This window comes from Heterodontus francisci, chromosome 31 (assembly GCF_036365525.1).
Source record: "Heterodontus francisci isolate sHetFra1 chromosome 31, sHetFra1.hap1, whole genome shotgun sequence".
NCBI classification, from domain to species: Eukaryota; Metazoa; Chordata; class Chondrichthyes; order Heterodontiformes; family Heterodontidae; genus Heterodontus; species Heterodontus francisci.
The window spans coordinates 57477193-57497697 of NC_090401.1; the positions used below are offsets into that span (position 1 = coordinate 57477193).

General features: G+C 39.2%; 1 protein-coding gene across 2 annotated transcripts in view; it reads right to left on the reverse strand.

Moving 5' to 3' along the window:
* Positions 1-591: 591 nt before the first annotated feature.
* The window catches only part of LOC137347301 (synapse-associated protein 1-like), a 30724-nt gene continuing 10810 nt past the window's right edge, over positions 592-20505 (reverse strand). Inside the window, exons 4-9 of one of the 2 annotated variants that reach the window (XM_068011701.1) lie at positions 19559-19632; positions 14155-14294; positions 11314-11459; positions 11032-11090; positions 8988-9138; positions 592-5861 (exon numbers count right to left, since the gene is read on the reverse strand). In XM_068011701.1, coding sequence (XP_067867802.1) covers positions 5734-5861; positions 8988-9138; positions 11032-11090; positions 11314-11459; positions 14155-14294; positions 19559-19632 — 698 coding nt within the window. In that variant the 3' untranslated portion in view covers positions 592-5733. Of the gene's footprint in view, positions 5865-8987; positions 9139-11031; positions 11091-11313; positions 11460-14154; positions 14295-19558; positions 19633-20505 lie in introns of both variants that reach the window. The other variant, XM_068011700.1, reaches the window with a different exon arrangement.

Consider the following 20505-nt stretch of genomic DNA (forward strand, 5'->3'; position numbering starts at 1 on the left):
TCCCTAGGCTGGAGTGTCTAGAACCAGGAGGCATAGTCTCAGGATAAGTGGTCAATCATTTAAGACTGAGATAAGGAGGAATTTCTTCAGAGTTGTGAACCTTTTGAATTCTCTACTTGAGGGGGTTGTGGATGCTCAGTCATTGAGTATATTCAAGACTGAGATAAATAGATTTTGGGATTCTAGGACAATTAATGGATGTGGGGATTGGGCACCAAAGTAGAATTGAGGTCTAAGATCAGCCATGATCTTACTGAAGTGGAGCAGGCTCAAAGGGCCATATGATCTACTCCTATTCATGTTTCTTGTGTTCTTATATTTTTCAGCAATCTACAATCTCGCAGTAGCATATGGTTTCGAAACGCAAGGTCATGCATATATTGGTGCTATGAAATGCAACTACAGATATATAATTATAAAGCATAAAATAAAATTGGACAGATGAATTGGCCAAGTATACAAAGTGTTGTCCATCACCAAGGAAAAGAGTATTTCATCTAAGCATTCTAAGATTAAAAAGTCTACCAAAATGTAAATTAAAATCTAATTCTGCAATGTATGCACTCCAGTTATAGAAACAACACTGCCACATTAACACGCATATATTTAATTAAATCACAGTAGCAATATAGTTTGTGTAGCAATCTCTCATACACATCCAGTAACAGTAATTTCAGACTACACACAAAGCCAGTTATTGGAAAGATTTACAACATATTAAATACACAGTGAGGAAACATGCTACATTCGTACTGAAAAAAAAGATAGGCTCTTGGGTTTGAATCATGAGCTTGATCTTCTAAAATCTCTTCACAGTACTATTTATGGAACAGACTTGTTGTTTAGATGGCTTTCATGGCGCTCTTATGTTCATAAGTTGTCTGAAGTTGCACCTGTCAAATTGCAGAACTTGCAGATTTCACAACTACATAAGGAGTGTCTCAAAACTGTTTTGGCCATGGAGCCTTTTGACTAAGGACAAAACATGTTAAATATATTGTTCACTCTATCGCAATTTTTCTCTGTCTCCTGAACTTAGTTACTCATAGTGAGGTACGGTACCTTGCCCAATTGACCGTTCTTCAGATGTGTGCCCAGGGAGTGAATGTTGGGAAGCTATTTGACTGTTTGGTTGCAAGGGACACAGGGATTGAGTAGAACAGCTGAGCCAGATTCTATTCTCATTCAATGTTTATACACATACAATCTGCGGCAGGGGTCAATGTTAACAGCTGGAGGCATGAACCTTGGCTGTTTTTCTTAAATGCTTAAAAGTTGTGGGCGAAGAAATGCATTTTACTGCTCACACAGCTGCCTAGAATGAGATCAAGTAATTAAACCCAACATGGGTCATTACGGGCTGGATTTTATCGACTCCCCACTGTGGGTGGCAAGGTGGAGGGGGGGGGGGGGGTGGGGAGGGCCATAAAATGCCTCTGGGAGAGGGCCGCCATGCACGCCAAAGCTGGGAGGGCCTGGCCCAATATTACTGGCAGTGGCGGCGAGGCCTCCTGGTGGCCCCCCCATTGCTTGGCGACGGGACCCCAATTTTAAAATTTGAATAAATTAAAATGATTGATTTAATTAAGCTCACACCTGACGTCCCGCTGCAACCTTCGGCCCGTTGGTCAGCACTCACGCCTTCGGATCCCCATCGGGGGAGACGAGGCGCAATACTTTTTTTTTGGGGGGGGGGGGGGAAAAAGAGAAGAGAGGTACTTTTATCAGTGCGGGGGGTCAAATTAACGTCATGGGTGTAGGGGATGGTGGGAAGGGTTGTAGTTGAAAGTTTGTGCAGTTTGGGGAGGTGGTGAAGGTCAGATGGTAAAGGTAAGTGTTTTGGGGTGGGGTGGGGGAATGGCCAAATAATTAATTTAATTGTTATTGCTGGTGTGGGAGAGGGGCAAAAGAGATGTATTTATTAATTTTAATTCAATTTACCTTTAAATATTTATATTACCCATTAGGGCTAACAGCCCTTTAAAAATGGCGTTAGCGTCTGAGCACAGGCAGCTGACGCTATTGTCGGTGATGGACATGGGGGGGTGGGGGGGAGGGTGCGGCCTGCCCCGGGGATGCAAATGAGCCGCCGCACAAAAGATTGCGTCGGATCTATGCTGCGCAGTCCGCAAAGGCGGGCCGCCGTTTTTTCATCTCTGCAAATCTCAGCAGCGAGATTATAAAATCCAGCCCTACATGTCTGTACAGTTCAGCAACACCAATTTGTTTCAAAAGCAAAATTTGCCCCACTAATGAGCTTTGAGTCAATTTTAATTTTACACAAAAAGTAAAAAAGGTTTTCTGTATTTGTACATTGCAACTTCCACTTCAAAAGTACTTGGCTGTAAAGCACATTGGCATTTCCCCAAGGTCGTAAAAGGTGCTATAGTCTTTCTTTTTACCTGGTGGTCAGCTAGAATGGTACAAACAATAAAAGACTTGCATTTATATAGTGTCTTCCACGACCACAGGATGTCCCATAGCATTTTACAGCCAGTGAAGTAAGCATTTCTTTGACGTGATTGTCACTGTTGTAATGTTGTACAAGAACATTTGCATAGTGTTTGCTAAGTTCTATAATATCCACAAATGTCTTGAAAACAGCAGTTAAAATTTTTTTAAAAAACTACTTTTTGAACATCAAGCCCATGTTTCTGGATATTTAAGAGAACATAAATGCAGCTCATGAAGGAGAAAGCTTGGTTGAAAACTATTTTGTAAACAGAATGGCAACCATTTTTGTCTGTTGGGGAAAAATACATATCATTTTCCCTTTAGGCCAAAATCAAAACACTTGGCAGAAACCTAAATACTTGGCATATTTATGGGATCCAAAATATCTTTGCCCACACAAATTAAAGCCCGCGGTTGTTGAATTTGCATGTTTCTGTGAAAGAATTTGGTTATTCTTTTCAACTAGGGATGGGAGTAGAAATTCCACATCTGTGCTTTCCAGCCCACAGTTTTCTTCTCATTCACTTTTATGGAGGAAAATCATGTTTTGATGAATGCAGAAGCAGAATTTTTTATGTTTTCTTTATACATTCTTTTAAACGTTAATTTTGTAAATTAGGAGAAAATTTATGTCCTTTCAAGTGCTAATGTTGTCTTCATGCATTTCATGGTGCCTTTGTTAAAATACTGCTAGGACATTTAGGAAAGGACATGTCAGAAATCAACTTTGAATTTCACACTATTCAATCAAATAGTCTCCAAAACTAAAATAAGAGCCTCAATTTTTACAATTTCTAAAACGCTACACAAAGCATTGCAACTCTTAACCAAATCAGATACTGAATTTCACAGGAATTAATTATGGCTCTCCAGCCCACCCCCATTATATCCTTTCTATGTATAATGACTAATCTTCTGAGCAGAGATTTGTTAGTTAGGAACAAAGTTTTGTACAGCCTTCACAAGTCATCCTCCACCTGCCCATAACAATGATTCAAAGATACTCTAGATAAACTAAAAACTGCAAAATGATTTCAAGTTTTACATGGCATTTATTTTCACTTTTCACTTTTTTTTTGCATAAAAAAAACTTTTCCTTAACACGGTTCCCACTCCAGAATCCACTCTGCTCCCTGATTCAGAGGGTATGCAGCTGATCTGATCCCAAGCCTTGCCAATACAGTTTTAACCAGTTTCTGACAGCCATGAAAACTTGGGTGAATCACCTTCCCATTTCTATTTGCATCTAATGGTAATCTTTGGGTGAAAGTGTATATAATGGAATTTGTAAAAAAAAAAATTCTAGATGCAGCCATAAACATAATACAATATACATAAGGCATTAAGGGTGTAACAAAGAAAATCAAATTACCATATATACTCGTGTAAAAGTTGACCCATGACTTTAGTCCAAAAAATATTGAATTTTTCCTATATCTCAAGTAAAAGTCAACTTTAACTTTCAGAGCGCAGACAGAACATTCTAATCATGCACTAGTATAAATACCCAAACATTCAGCTGGGTCCCCCACATTTTTTCAATATGGCACCAAGGAAGAACAAATAGACAGTACAGTTTAAACTAAAAGTTGTAGCGTGTGCAGAGAAGGCGAATAATTGTGCGGCAGCAAGAGAACTCAAAGTATCAGAAGAGTGTCAGAGATTGGAGAAAGCTTTCCACACAGCTCAAGAAAATGCCAAAGAATAAAAGTGCCAACAAGGGAAAGCCTCACAAGTGGCAATTAGGTGGTAAAGTTGCAAAATGAGTCTGTGAACATCATCAGAATGGATACATAGTTTCCCGCGCATCTATCCGACTCTACACTGTTTCCATGGTGGCTATTATTTTGTTAATAAAAGTTCAAAAATATGACATGTAAAATTCGACTCCCAAATTTTAAGCCTCAGAAATTGGACTTGTACACGATTATATAAGGTAGATCAGATACACACTTACTTCGCTCCTGTTAACACATTTTGTATTAAGCTCAATAAACACTCTTCAGTCCTATTCACATTTCAGTTTCATATTACTAAAGATCCTTCGGCATGAGCAGAATAATTGCACAGGCAACAAATAACAATATCAATATTTTATGGTCCTCCCACCTAAGATTAGTCAAACAGCACAGGAGACGATTCAAATATTGGATCTTCCTGTATTATTGGGACGCCAACCCTAGTATTTGAACTAGTTTCTAAAGCTTTTCCTGAAAGTAAAACGCAAAACCATCTTTGCCCATGTCACTGATCAAAGTTCTGAACAGGATGTTGGCACTTTAAAATAGTTCTTTCTATGGGTTGCTCAATGTGTTTTTTTAAATGGTCCATTTAAGGCTAACTTAAATGTTAGCAAGGCTAACTGGATTATAATAAGACCAACTATTTACTATCTTTAGGCCATATTTTATTTCCCTTGCCTTATTTTGGTACCCCTCTGCCACTTAACATTTGCCAACCAACCAAATGGTAAACAAACCTGCATCCAAACCATAAAATAAAAGCAAAATACTGCAGATGCTGGAAATCTGAAATAAAAACAGAAAGTGGTGGAAATACTCAGCAGGTCAAGCAGCATCTGTGGAGAGAGAAGTAGAGTTAACATTTCAGGTCTGTGACCTTCCATCAGAACTCATCCAAACATGCTGGTTATTAACACAGCTACAGAATGTCCTCAAGACTCCCCACTGTTGACCTGCTCCATAATCATTACTTTATCCCTGTAGCCTTTGATGACACAGTCTGAAGTTCAGAACCTGCCATGCAAGGGACTGGGGAATCCTGCATCTTGCTTTGATGGTGCAACCCACTAGAATTGGCCTTTGGGCAACTCTGTGTTGGCTGGGAGAGGTTCAAAGAGAAGATTCTACAAGGCATATGTGTTAAAAAAAAAAATCACAGTTTATGAGAGAAGTTAAATACTGTTTCATAAAATAAGTGACTGCAGTACTTTGGCTACAATTGAAAACTACACGTAAACTACAATACTTATGGCTTCTTACATTTCTAAGATATTTTCCATCATTGGAAATGTAGAGGAACTAATCTGTTTTTATACTAGAAAATATTGGTTCAAAAAGTACAAAATGCAGTAATAATAAAGCTAGTGGTGTTGAGATATAATTGAACCTTAAATCCCACCACAAAGAAATGAAAGATTTATTGATAACATTCTGTCTTTCTTCAGAAATGTTTTGAGACAACAGGTCGAACAGAAAACACTGCCTCAGGGAAATAAAACTCATACATTATGGAATCATCTTTTCCACTACGAGACCTTTAATCATCTTCTTGAAGCATCTCCTCAATTTCTTTCTCCCAAGCATCATTGACTTTTGTTTTCACGTCAACAATTTCAAACTCCTGAAGTTCTCTTTGTAGCTCCTTTTCCCACTCTGGAATGTCATCTGCTTGGGATAGGAAAAGTAAATAATCTGAACATTTACAAATATTACAAATACAAATAAAGGTTACATTTAATAACTAATGTGACTATAACCAGGCTTAGCACCTCTGGGTGAGGAAGAAGTCCAAAAAAAAGTCAGATTTCCTACTCTGGATCAATATCCAGTAATCTGTCATTAAAAGAAAATCCATGTGTACATCGCAGACGAGGACAGGAGCAAGCCAAGTTGTGATGTTCCACAGTTATTACACGGGTCACTGGGACTTATTGCCCTGGCTATAAATATAATTTTTTTTGGCTTTACTTCATATTTCCAATTCCCTAGCCTGTCCATGCAACTAATATTGTCCAAAATGCTGAGTTAACCTGTTTCAAAGTGTGTCAAGGTGGGAACACTTCCGTAATTTTATGTCCTTGGGCATCAAAATTACTGGGAGCTAAAATGGAAATTGACTTCCCAGGGATACATAGGAAATAGGAGCAGGAGTAGGCCATTTGGCCCCTTGAGCCTGCTCCGTCATTCAATTAGATCATGGCTGATCTTCTACCTTAACGCCATTTTCCCGCACCATCCCCCTATCCCTTGATGCCTTTACCATGCAGAAATCTATCGAGCTGTCTTGAACATACTCAATGACAGCCTTCACTGCCCACTGGGGTAGAGAATTCCAAAGATTCACCACCCTCGGAGTGAAGAAGTCCCTCCTCATCTCAGGCCTAAATGGCCTACTCCTTATTCTGAAACCTCAGCTAGGGGAAATATCCTTCCTGCATCTACCCTGTGGAATCCTGTAAGAATTTTGTATGTTTCAATGAGATCACCTCTTATTCTTCTAAACTCGAGAATACAGGCCCAGCCTTCTCAATGTCTCCTCATAGAACGATCCCACCATCCCAGGAATTAGCTAGTATCAGTAATGGTGACCATCAAACTACCAGATTGTCATAAAAACCCTTGTAGTTCACTAATGCCCTTCAGAGAAGGAAATTTGCCATCCTTACCCGGTCTGGCCTATATGTGACTCCAGACCAAAAGCAATGTGGTTGATTCTTAACTGCTCTCTGAAATGGCCTAACAAGCCATTCAGTTGTATTTGAGAAGGCAGCTCACCACCACCTTCTCAAGGGCAATTAGGGATGGGCAATAAATGCTGGCCTTGCCAACACCCACATCCTGTGAATGAATAAAAGCGGGGAAAAAAAGAGCTTTTAAATGTAGGCCAGAGTCAGGTTGTTTATGGGAAGACAGGTGAGATCAATCTGGTAATTAATCAAACAACAAGGGCCTTGTTCTAGGGGGAATTTTAAGATACATATTGCTTAAGGCCTATAAAATGTGGTGCCAAATTGCTGTGTCTTGCAATAGTCCTTTGTATAGTGTGTTTGATCTCAGTTGATAGTCTGTCTTTGAAGAGATACAAATTATTCAACAGCTGTGACTACTTCCTCTAATTTTTACTTCAGTCCACTGACAGCTAGGCTCCGTGTGGTGGCACTTATTTCATATCACTCAGTACCAACTGGAAATTCTACAAAAAATCATCTCATGCGAGAGACCTGAAGATTGTCAGACCATGAGAGAAATACAAAAAGGATACTTAAATCCCTGGTGGAAATATTTAACTTCCTTGCTTTCTACGTATTTGTACTGTTAGTATCTTGTGTCTTACTTCTCCTGTGTGATAGCATGCGTTATTTTTAGTTTTATTGTAATGTCTGACAATGTGGCATATGGCACTATGTGGAGTAGATAGAAAAATGTGGTGAGATTCCATATGGTCTCAAGTGAAATACAACATCATTAAGTGGTAAATGTTAGTCCTGTGTCATGCTCTCCCATTTGCTTAAGGGTACAGGTTGTAATTAATAGGAGGCTCTAATATTCTATTCAAGTTGAACAGACAGAAGGTGGAGCCTTGTTTTTCAAGTCAGGACATGTTGATGTTACATGATGATGTTCTACAATGTAGCTTTATTTAGGAGGCAAGGGGCAGCAGGAGCTACCTTTATTAGGACAGTCAATGTTTTCAGGAGAGGAGAGGAGCGCAAATTGTGAAAAAAGAACAAAATTAATGAAAACAAGCACTTTGGGAAATGTAAAGTAGCATCTAATGTTACAAATAACAAACACAATTTCATAATGAATGGTATATTTGCTAAATGGGGTGGAGCACAGAAAAGATTTAGGTGTGACAGTTGAAGTACTGAAAGTGGAATGTGATTTGTAAGTGACCAAGAGTGAATCAAACAGACTGAGACTGCATTTAAAAAAGACATCAGTTGGCAAAAATTATAAAGGAGCGTTGTTTCAAGAGTCCTCATAATAAGTGCTAAGATCAGAAGGATTATGGAAGAACCTTCCATTGAGTGTTTAAAGTTGTGACCGCTGTTCTTATAAATGGCCTATTTTAAAATGTAATTAAAACTTTAGAATAATAATAAAGGCAACTGAACAGATTTTCCTGCTAGACTAAGTGTCAGAAGACAAAGGTGGTTGTAATGCCAAACTGAAGAATTGTTTCCTGGTGCTTTTCATCATGGGAGAAAGTAACCTGTAGCAGTATTGTACCTGAAATTCAAAAACAAAAGAGCTCACTCTTTCAGAAGAGAGAAATAATGATGGCTGTCCCTCGGCATTATTGAAACTGAACAACTGCTTCAAGTACTAGCATTTAAAATGTCATTTTTTTTTCAATACCGGCACTTGACAAAAGAGTAACGCTTTTTCTTTTACTTAGAGTCGTATTTTGGCTGATATACTATGAAAATAAATGCTTCCTACAGAAATTGTATTTTCAAAATGTAACAATAGGGCTTCAAAAATCAAACACAAAATGGCAGGCACCACATTGAAGTTATCTGGGGCAACTTGTGTTGCCTTGTAACGAGTATGAGTTATGGAACTCAGTTAAAGAATATTGCAGAGTTTGTTAACCCTATGGGTGTGTTTTTAAATGAAGTTTTGCACAGCATGTGCAATAATTGATTATTTCAAGTAGACAATGTCTATTCCCTGAACAATCACACCCAGAAATAGTGTAGTTTTACTTTTTTGCCAGAGTGTATACCATTTTTGCTTTGTCCAAGGACTAAATAAAATAAGCTGATATTTTTCTGTTGCACCTACCATCTTTAACAGATGCTGGCTGACCACCACTTATGCCCAATTGTTCCATGCCCCTCAAGAAGTCTTCCTGATTTAGGAACGATGTGTCATATGCATCGCTCACAAATTCATTAGCATTCGGACTTGTTGAAATTGTATCTAAAGGATGAACCTATAAAAGAAAACACTTTTTGTCCTTACAATAAATAATTGAAACTTATACAAAAACAATTCTGGCTATCTACCCTTTTTTGTTATAAGCTAATACTCTGAACAAGATCAGATACAACTGTCTCCCTTTCATGACAACAGGGAATGTTGACCAGCTGGGAGCCATTGCACCACAGCCTAACCCTAAACTCACTTAACAGCTACACACAGCATCTTTGAACAAGGGCTCATTGGACAGCAAGTAGAAGCAGGGGCATGGGATGATTTTTCTCTCCTGGGCCATAAGAGCCCAGGCCATATCTTGGCATTCCAGGCACTGTTGTGGTTCTGATTAATTAACACAGCAGAGAGATCAAAACTGGGATCTTCCTCATCTTTATAGATCAGCACTACCCTCAGTGCTATATTAAAGATGGAGCCACCTGAAAAATAACAATTAAATACAATGATGGCAGTACTTACGTCATCAAGCACATGTTGGATAGACATTTCCTATCAGAACTTTTACCCTTATGCCAGATGTATAGCAGCAGAGTGGCAAGGTTGTGTTCTACACGTCCAAATGGTTAAAATAGCTCGACTATATTTTGTTTTACTTCAATTTAAATGGTTATTCCTAGATGACTGGAAAACACTGCATAAGCTCACCACTGTAAATCTCAAAGATAACTTTAGCCGACAAGAAATTGACCCAAAATTTGAGCTTGTAAAAGTATTTCAAGGCCTGATACCAGATGACAGAAACTTATATTTATATAGTGCTTTTAAAATAAGGTAAGCACAAGAAGCCAAGAAAGGAGAGATGTGGAGGGGTAACCAAAAACTAGGTTGAATCAATGCGTTTTGAGAATATTTCGAAAAGGACAGGTGTAGAGGTCAAGAGGCCGGGGAGGGACTTACCATTTAATGCATTGTAAGCTAGCGAGGATAGTAATGATGGGTGAGCGGGATTAAGTGTGGGACAGAATACATGCAGTTGGACTTGGTGGAGGGAGGAGGATGGAAAGGCGATAAAGAGTGTTGAAGAAGTCAAGTCTGGAGGTAATCAAGGCATGTGTAAGAGTTTCATTGGTGAAAGGGCTACAGGTAGGGCAAAGTTGGGCTATGCTCATACTGCAGCGGATACTTTGGTTGGTTGCATAAATGGGAATATAATCATGCAAAAGCAATTCCATGGATCTGGGAAACACACAACAGGTTTGGAGGAGTAAAATATAGAGAAATGTTTTGGTACTGGTACACATTAGCACCAACAGGAACTTTTTTTAATCATGAGAATGCTAAGTGATTTTGGTCTATATTCATAACGTGCCAGATGGAACAAAAAATGTGCTGGAGGATCAGACTTGGCTGCAATAAATGGCTTTACTGGTATTGCCTAATGACAAAATTGGGGTATAGTGAAAATTACTTATAATGCAACCTTGACAGAAATTTGTTCCCATCAATTTTGTGCCCTGTTTTGATTTTATTTACATATACAATGTGGGATTGAGAATTCCAGACACAATAAGGTTATCACTATAATAAATTTTATTTGAATCTATATATCTTCCTCTCAATTTCTCCCTCTTCAAAAGTGGCAACTAATGCTTCCATGGGTAACAACACCCTTCAGTATCTCATCCCAAGTGAGTGTAATCTTCATGCGAGTGTCTGGGCGCTACAGGTATGCTAAATTGATTGTCCGAACTCAGCCCAATCTTAACCTAATCTAAGTTTTGCCAATTCAACACAAACTCTCAATCAAAACTTCAAGTCAGTGTTATAACATGATGCATTTACTTAGTAACCGGGGGTTCATTATGTTTTGTAATTCAATGAATAATGCACCTATCCAACTTATACAAAATAAACACTAAAATGTGTAATTATAGAAAAACACAAAACTTACCTCTATAGATTCATTTTGTTTTTTCATTGGGACTGGAGGTGTCTTTGACAGAGCTGAATCTAATATAAAGAAAACAGAGATATTTTTAAAACTGTATCAACTCACTTAGCAGAAAGTATTTTCAAAGTTGGAATTTGTTAATTTGCTTCCTGCTCAGTCATAAAGCTCTATTGGTCTGTGTGTGGGGCGAGGGGTCATAGAAAATGCATTAGCAATACTAAAACATAGAGCAAAAAAATCCCCACTTTTGTTATTCTGATTTAAGAGTTTAAAAGTTATCACCTGTAACTGTGATGCTTTTTTCCAGATACTCCAACTCCTCTTTAGAGCCCTCAGCCTGCTGAGCAGCTAGTGATGACAGCTGTGCAGATTGTTTAATGAGAGATACTCGGTAGAAATAGTTTCTCCAGAACTGCTCCTCTTTTACACTGCAAAAAAAGACATAGAATTTAGTACAAACAACACTACTAGTCATAGATACGGATATTAATTTTGTGAAATTTCATAACCTTCAAGTACACATCACAAAACACTAAGCTTCACAACTTCAATAAATGTTTAACAAAAAATGCACAATATTTTGATTTTCTTTATGGTAACCAGGAATGGAATGGTTTTATTATGAGCCAAAGGCTTGCTCCGTCATCAATGGTAACAGCGACTGACTTCATCCCCATATTCCTAGCCTAGTAACACTGACTGACTTTACCCCCACCTTCCTAGTCTAGTAACATGGTAAATTACAGTGGACACTTGTTACAGTGGATTACTTGTTACACTAGACTAACAAAGATCAACTACCACAGTACAATCAACCTAAAACTTTCCTGGTCTATATGTGCAATCCATTTACTAACCAACCCATCAAAGTCCCTTTCAATGATGCTGTCTTACAGATATCAATGCGATGGGGAAGGCTTTGGAAATTTGGAATGGTGAGAAGCCAACTTGTCTTTAGAAAAGCTTTTTGTAAATAAACGTCATGAAGAGTTATTTCACAACGGTGGATGAACAAGTATACTCTGCAGTTATAAAACATTTTTCAGATGGTTGATAGTGGTTTAGGCATTGATGTCGTCACAGGTTTTGCTCAATAGTTATAACCCTTTTTACCAATTTACAATTCATATTTCTATTATAGCAGGAGATTCAATTCATCTCTGCTACATAATGCGTAATGTAGCCTGCAAAATGAAACCAGGGTTCATTATGGAACATTTTACTATATTAAAGATGCTATATAAATGCAAGTAGTTGTTGCGATTAGGCTCGGTTTTGATCAACGTGCAAATACAAAAGCACAGAATCATGGAATGGTTACACCACAGGAGGCCCATTGTGTTTGTGCCAGCTCTCTGTAAGGGAAACTCAGTTAGTCCCACCCGACACCCCCCACGCCCTTTCCCAGTAGCCCTGCAAATTTTCTCTCTTCTGGTACTTAACCAATTCCCTTTTGAATCCACATCAAATGAAATTTTGCACAGTATAAATTAGTAAACACTCTATATGATCTAATCATCTGCACTGCAATGGACAACTCATGAAACTATGCCAAAAAAATTACTGGCATATGCAGACTTACACTGGCATTTTTGTTGTGTGATTACCAATTAGTGTGCAAAAATATCTCTACTAATACTCAGTGGAAATTCCAACACCCAATCTCCTCAGTGATATTAAAAAAGCTAGACCATAAATAAGGAAATAGATAAGTCTTAAATATCTTTGCAAGATAACTGAACTTTTGTTGTAAAATATGGGCTTTACGGAAGGTCTTAAAGGAGAGGGAAGTTCTTAAAGGAGATACCATAGCAAGGGGTCTGGGTGGAAGGCACAGCTGCTAACAGTGGAGCACAGGAAGAGAATGCTGCACAAGAGGCCCGACTTAGAAGAACAGGGACTTTTGGGGGTTGGGGTGAAGAATTGTAGAGCTAGTGAGCTTACAGAGATAGGGATGATTAAGGCCATGAAAGGATTTAAACACGAGTCTGAGACAGCCAGGGGAAGGTGGAGTGCGGGGGTGGAATCGGCGGCAAGAGTCCAGAGTTTTTTTTTTAGTGGGGGCAAAAGATAAAATTAAGTACTGTAAGCATAGATTGATGATTCATTAATCTTTTATTTATGATAAAACTATATATTTAATAAAAGTAATTGTTAGTGCTGATATTATTTTACTTAAACATAGAACATAGAACAGTACAGTACAGGCCCTTCGGCCCATCAAATTACTTCAAATCTTGCCCTGATACATTGGGCCCAATTCAGCTAGACAGATTAATTGGTCAATGTTTGCAATGATTTTGTATAGACAATTGTGTAAATGCAACAAATCATAAGTACAACAACAACTTGCTTTATATAGCACCTTTAATGTAGTTAACTGTCTCAAGGCGCTTCATAGGAGTGTTATCAAACAGAATTGGACACCAAGCCATTTTACGAGATATTAGAACAGAAGGCCAAAAGCTTGTTCAAAAAAGGTAGGCTTCATGGAGAGTCTTAAAATAGGAGAGATAGGTAGAGAGGCAGAGAGTTCCAGAGCTTGGGGCCGAGACAGAGGCATATCAGCTGCCTAGGTCCAAAGCTCTAGAATTCCACAGCAAATCTCTCCATCCCCTTTAAATACTTCATTGGCTGTAAACCATTTTGGGAAATCCTGAGGTTGTAAAAGGCACTATATAAATGCAAGTCTTTCCTTTAGTCTTCTGTGCATTTATAGGTGAACTATTTCCCGTAGTATTGCATGCAGTAAGCCATGAGATACTTTGTGTGCTACATAGTATAAAACAATGTGTTATTCTGTTGCTAACCTTTGCTATATTTAAGGTTGCAAAATCTTACTGATGTAAATTAGTATAATTTACAAAAATGGTAGAATACTATAGCAGGTTAATTGCCGCTGGAGAAAAAGTAAATTCCTTGCTCCAAGTTAAAGTAAGTCAGCATGAAATAATTTATTTTAAATTGAAAAGTGTTTATTTTTGACACTGAAATTTGATGACTGAAGCACACAGCCTTGTAAAAAGATAATTTACAACCTAGTTACCCATCTAGACAAATATTAATTGGGAAAGTTATTTCCTTATTGATGGAAAGAAAATACAGATATTTGTGTTCACTTACAGTTTTGGCACTAGCTCAAAACGCATTTTACTCAACAGCTCATCTTCCCGAAGCATCACAATAGCAACAGGTGCTATACTGTCAAAATCAAAATTAAACTGTACACCAGCCGGAGGATCCCGAAGAAAGTTCCGTCGTTCCTAGAAAAGCAAAATGAGCACACAAATTCTTACACGTCTAGATTTTTTTGGATTAAATTCAAAGTTTAACGCCATGCCACGTAACAATGTCCAGAATGCAAGTGACTCTAGAATAATTAATACTGGAAGATTACCTTTTAAGTGCAAAAAGATTACTACTGCCTTTCTCCCACCGAATAAATGCCTATTGCTTATCCACATACATTGTATAGTTTAAAAGTGAATGGCTTTAATTAGCCATATATTCTTTACATCTCATTACTTTCCAATCTTCCAATGAATTTATTTTAATGAAAAGTGACTTTGATGATTAAGTTCCTTTAAATTTATTATATAGAATAGCCCAATTGAACATAAAAGCAAAATACTGCGGATGCTGGAAATCTGAAATAAAAACAAGAAATGCTGGAACCACTCAGCAGGTCTGGCAGCATCTGTGAAAAGAGAAGCAGTGTTAACGTTTCGGGTCAGTGACCCTTCTTCGGAACTGGCCCGAAGAAGGGTCACTGACCCAAAACGTTAACACTGCTTCTCTTTTCACAGATGCTGCCAGACCTGCTGAGTGGTTCCAGCATTTCTTGTTTTTAGCCCAACTGAACATCTGGCCAACTATTAAAGTCTTTGCACAGCGAATGTATTTATCTCTCCAAGAGTACCAAATGCTACCTTTAGCACGTTGAGTGTGTAACTTCCCATGTTTGAAGCCTGAATGTAGTGCTGAAGTAGTCTGAAGCAACACAATATCCATGGTACTATCACTGATCTGGCCAATGACAAAAAAGTTACACAAACTTCAAAAACTTCATGAGCTCATTCTGCAACTCAGAATTGTTACAGTGCAGAAGGAGGCCATTCGGCCCATCATGTCTGCACTGGCTCTCTGAAAGAGCAATTCCCTCAGTTCCATTCCCCTGCCTTCTCCCCATAACCCTGCACATTCCTCCTTTTCATATAACTGTCTAATTCCCTTTTGAATGCTTCAATTGAACCTGCCTGCACCACATTCTCAGGCAGCGCATTCCAGACCTTAACCACTCACTGTGAAAAAGTTTTTCCTCATGTCACTTTTGCTTCTCTTACCAAATACTTTAAATCTGTGTCCTCTCGTTCTCGATCCTTTCACGAGTGGGAACAATTTCTCTCTATCTACTCTGTCCAGACCCTTCATGATTTTGAATACCTCAATCAAATCACCTCTCAGCCTTATCTTCTCCAAGAAAAACAGTCCTAACTTCTCCAATCTATCTTCATAACTGAAGTTCCTCATCCTTGGAACCACTCTCGTGAATCTTTTCTGTACTCTCTCCAATGCCCTCACGCCTGTCCTAAAGTGCGATGCCCAGAACTGGACGCAATACTCCAGCTGAGGCCGAACTAGTGCCTTATACAAGTTTAAATTAACCTCCTTGCTCTTGTACTCTATGCCCCTATTAATAAAACCCAGGATACTGAATGCTTTATTAAATGCTCTCTCAACCTGTCTTGCCACCTTCAATGACTTATGCACATATACACCCAGGTCCCTCCGCTCCTGCACCCCCTTTAGAATTGTACCCTTTATTCTATATTGTCCATGTTCTTCCTACCAAAATGAATCACTTCATATTTTTCTGTATTGAACTTCATCTGCCACCTGTCTGCCCATTCCACCAACTTGTCTATGTCCTTTTGAAGTTTGACACTATCCTCCTCAGTTCACAATGCTTCCAAGTTTTGTATCATCTGCAAACTTTGAAATTGTGCCCTGTACACCAAGGTCTAGGTCATTAATATATATCAGGAAAAGCAAGGGTCCCAACACTGATCCCTGGGGAACACCACTACAAACCTTCCTCTAGCCTGAAAAACATCCATTAACCACTACTCTTTGTTTCCTGTCACTCAGCCAATTTTGTATCCATGCTGCTACAGTCCCTTTTATTCCATGAGCTACAAGTTTGCTCACAAGTCTGTTGTGTGGCACTGTATCAAATGCCTTTTGAAAGTCCATGTACACCATGTCCATGTACATCAACAGCATTGTTAGTTAAACATGATTTTTCTTACGAAATCCATGCTGGCTTTCCTTAATTAACTCACTTTTCTCCATGTGACTATTGATTTTCTCCTGAATTATTCTTTCTAGACGTTTTACCACCACCGAAGTTAAAGTGACTGGCCTGTAGTTGCTGGGCTTTTCTTTGCACCCTTTTTTGAACAAGGGTGTAATGTTTGCAATTCTCCAGTCCTCTGGTACCAACCCCCCCACCCCCACCGCCGAGTCTAAGGAAGACTGAAAAATTATGGCCAGTGCCTCTGCGATTTCCACTCGCACTTCCCTCAATATCCTTGGATGCATCTCATCTGGTCTTGGTGCTTTATCCACTTTAAGCACAGACGGCCTATCTAATACTTCCTCTTTTTCAATTTTAAACCCCTCTACACAAGAACACAAGAAGTAGCAGCAGTGGAGCAGGAGTAGGCCATTCAGCCCCTTGAGCCTGCCTCGCCATTCAATAAGATCATGGCTGATCTGTCCCAGGCCTCAACTCCTCTTTCGGGCCTGCTTCGCATAACCCTCGACTCCCCGAGATCGTCAGCAAATTTACTCTACACTCTGTCCCTTCCTCCAAGTCATTCATATAGATAGTAAATAGTTGAGGCCCTAGGACCGGTCCTTGTGGCACCCCACTAGTTACGGCTTTCCAACCTGAAAAAGACCCATTGATCCAGACTCTCTGACTTCTGTGTGTTAGCCAATCCTCAATCATGCCAACACATTACCCCCAATACCGAGCTCCTATTTTGTGTAATAACCTTTTATGTGGCAACTTATCGAACGCCTTCTGAAAATCCAAATACGTTACATCTACCGGTTCCTCTAGTGTCCGACTTACCTCCTCTTTCAACATTGCCTGTGTTGCATCTTCTTCCTTGGCAAAGACAGAGGCAATGTATTCATCTAATACCTCAGCTATGCCCTCTTCCTCCATGTGTAAATCCCCTTTCAAATTGGCCCCACTTCTCCTTTTACCATTTATATGCCTATAGAAAACTTTGGGATTTCCTTTAATGCTAGCTGCCAGTCCCTTTTCATGCTCTCTCTTTGCTTCTCTTATTTGCTTTTTCACTTCCCCTCTGGACCCTCTATATTCAGCCTGGTTCTCAATAGTATTTTCTACCTGGCATCAGTCATAAGCACACTTTTTCTTCTTTATCTTAATCTCTACCTCTTTTGTTATCCAGGGAGCTCTGGATTTGTTTGCCCTACTTTTCCCCTTCGAGGGAACATACCTTGACTGTGCCCTAACTATCTCTTCTTTGAAGGTAGCCTGTTGTTCATCTACTGGAGTTTTCCTGCCAGCTTTTGACTCCAATTTATTCGCCCCAGCTCGGTTCTTACCCCATTGAAGTTGGCCTTCCCCAAATTAATTATTCTTACCCTGGATTGCTCTTTGTCCTTTTCCATAGTCAGCCTAAATCTTACGATACAATGATCACTGTCCCCTAAATGCTCTCCTACTGATACTTGATCCACTTGGCCCACCTTATTCCCAAGAACCAGGTCTAGCAGTGCCTCCTTTCTTGTTGGACTAGCAACATACTGTTGTAGAAAATTTTCCTGAACACACTCTAGCAACTCGCCCTCACTGCCCTTTACATCGCTACCATCCCTGTCTATGTTTGGATAATTAAAGTCCCAAATATAACGGTCCTATAATTTTTGCACCTCTCTAATTTCCTTGCAGATTTGTTCAAACGGAAGAATGTGCTGAAATGTGTTCAAGATCAAACAGAAACAATACATTTTCTTAAGTGTAAACAAACAATGGTCTAGATTTTCCAATTGTAATGCTAACAGTAAAACTGTGCCAATTGGCATTAAAACTGGAAACCCTAAACCAATATCAGTGGTGTAGCCAGAGAGACTAAATTACCCTAAAAATGAGGTGCTTGTTTTAAGTGTTTGTGTTTCCAGAATAAAGGTTTATACAATGATTAAATTGCACATTTTGATTATATACCATTTTCAGGAAATGTAGTAGTTGTATAACAGTATTACACATCTTATTTTGCTGGAGTGGTCTTGAGGGATGCTGGCCTGCCAGCATAGGGAGACACCCTATACTGTCTAGGACTGCAGCTGGGCGGTGTTGCTATTCTTAAGGCAGTTTGAGCAGTTAGAGGATGTGGTCAAACCTTAAAGTACAAATCATGAGATATTGTTACTGTATAAAGCACAATTGCATTACAAGATGCAGTACTCAGCCTCACATTATAGCAAAGATATTACAGTCTTTGAAGTGGGGCAGTAGGACAACAAAAAATCTAAATTATGAGGTTAGGTTGGGATAGCAGGGATTCTTCAAGTTTTCAGAAATATGAATATTCACACATACCATTTTTAGAACTTTGGATTTATGAATTCAGGCAAAGCTATTTTCATGCATTGTTTAATAGACATATACAATGATTACCAGTGTAAGGGACTGAAGCAGATAGTATACATAGGGTCAAGAGACAAGATGCCTTTCTAGAAATAGGGGGATATGTTGAGAGTGTGGTAACATTTGGTTGAGACCAAGTCAAAGGAGGCAGGTTTGTTGGGCCAAATGGAGTTTTCCTGTTTCCAGAGTTTCCTGTTCTATTACTTTGTGTCAGCCTGCCTGCCCCCTCTGCTTCTGTGTGCTGTAACGCTTGCAATGAGGATGCAAATTTTCAAGTTAATATTTATTAGGTTTATCAGTGCTACATAATACTCTGTTCTGCAGCACATCTTAGAATTTTATCTTTTTTCATTTCTCCAATTGTCTCCTTTTCTGAAAGCGCTGACTCACAGAGCTTGATATTTACAGGGAAGAAGGGAAGCTGTGGAAGAGGCCAATAACGGCCGAACACCTGGCAAGGCTGGGGACATAGAGGTCCTATCGAATTGAACAGCAGGACCGCATTGTAATTTTTTTGTTCCATTTCCCACCCAGCAGCTGGTCAAATTGACATCCTGTCCTCTTCACTACCTAGCAATTCCTGCAAAAAGTGGTGTTGACACAGAGGGAAGACACCACTAAGTCCTGGTGTGGTTTCCTTTCCAAGGCTCCATGATCAAATAGCCCAATTAACTCACTGTCCAGACTCACAAATGAGGAATATACACCAGAGTGAAGAACTGGATTACCACCATCATGCAGGGTGTTGCATAAGTCATTGGGTTTAGGGCTGGAGAAAATAAAATAGTAATTCAACTTGGGGGAAAGGGATCAAAGTAGCTTTAGTAAGCAACTTACTGTAGACAGAGAGAGAATTTGCTGCCTTACAGTCTCCTCATCATTATATCCAGCCCATGGTGGAAGTACAGAATCTGGAAATAAAACCAATATCGTAATTAAGAAGCAGTTTTCTTATTTTTTAGTCTGTTTTTCATCAGTCCACTAAATGAGAGATATGCAGTGTTAAGAGTGGAAAGAAGTTAGGAGAATGGGGTTTAACTCTTTTCTTATTAAATATCTTGGCGTTCTGATTTAGAATTTATCTGTCAATGGGGTAGTGTTGCTAGTATCAGCCCTTTCATTGCCTCAAGCTGCATAAAATTCAAACAAGACAAACCAGCAAATAATAAAAAGGAATGGGCTACATTTACATAGCACCCTTCATGTCCTCAAGATGTCCCAAATAATTTCACAGCCAATGATGTACATTTCTGAAGAGTTGTCACAATTGTAATGTACACAAATTGCCTGCCACATTTGTCTATAACAAGGGTGCACAAACAAGATAAATGACCAGGCAATCTGTTTTTTGTGGTGCTGTTTAAAGGATAAATGTTGGTCACAACACAAGGAAAATTCACTTGCTCTTCTTTGCATAGTGCCATTGGATCTTTTATGTTCACCTGAGCAGGCAGATAGGGCTTGGTTTAATGTCTCATCCAAAAGATGCCATCTCTGACAGCATAGCACTCCCTCAGTACTGTACTGAAATGTCAGTCCATAATACATGTTCAAGTCTCTGGAGTGAGGCTTGAGCCCAGGACCTTCTGATTCAGAGGCAAGAGTGCTACTGCTGACACCTAAATAGCACCATGTCATCTGGTTTTTAAGGGCTGATTTGGAAGGGTTATGGGCTGCAGTTTGGACTCTCCCATACTTGACGATACAGACAGAAGGCTCTGGGTACAATTTCCTGTTTCTTTTGAATTAGTCTTTTGGGGAGCAGGTTGAGAATCTACAACTAG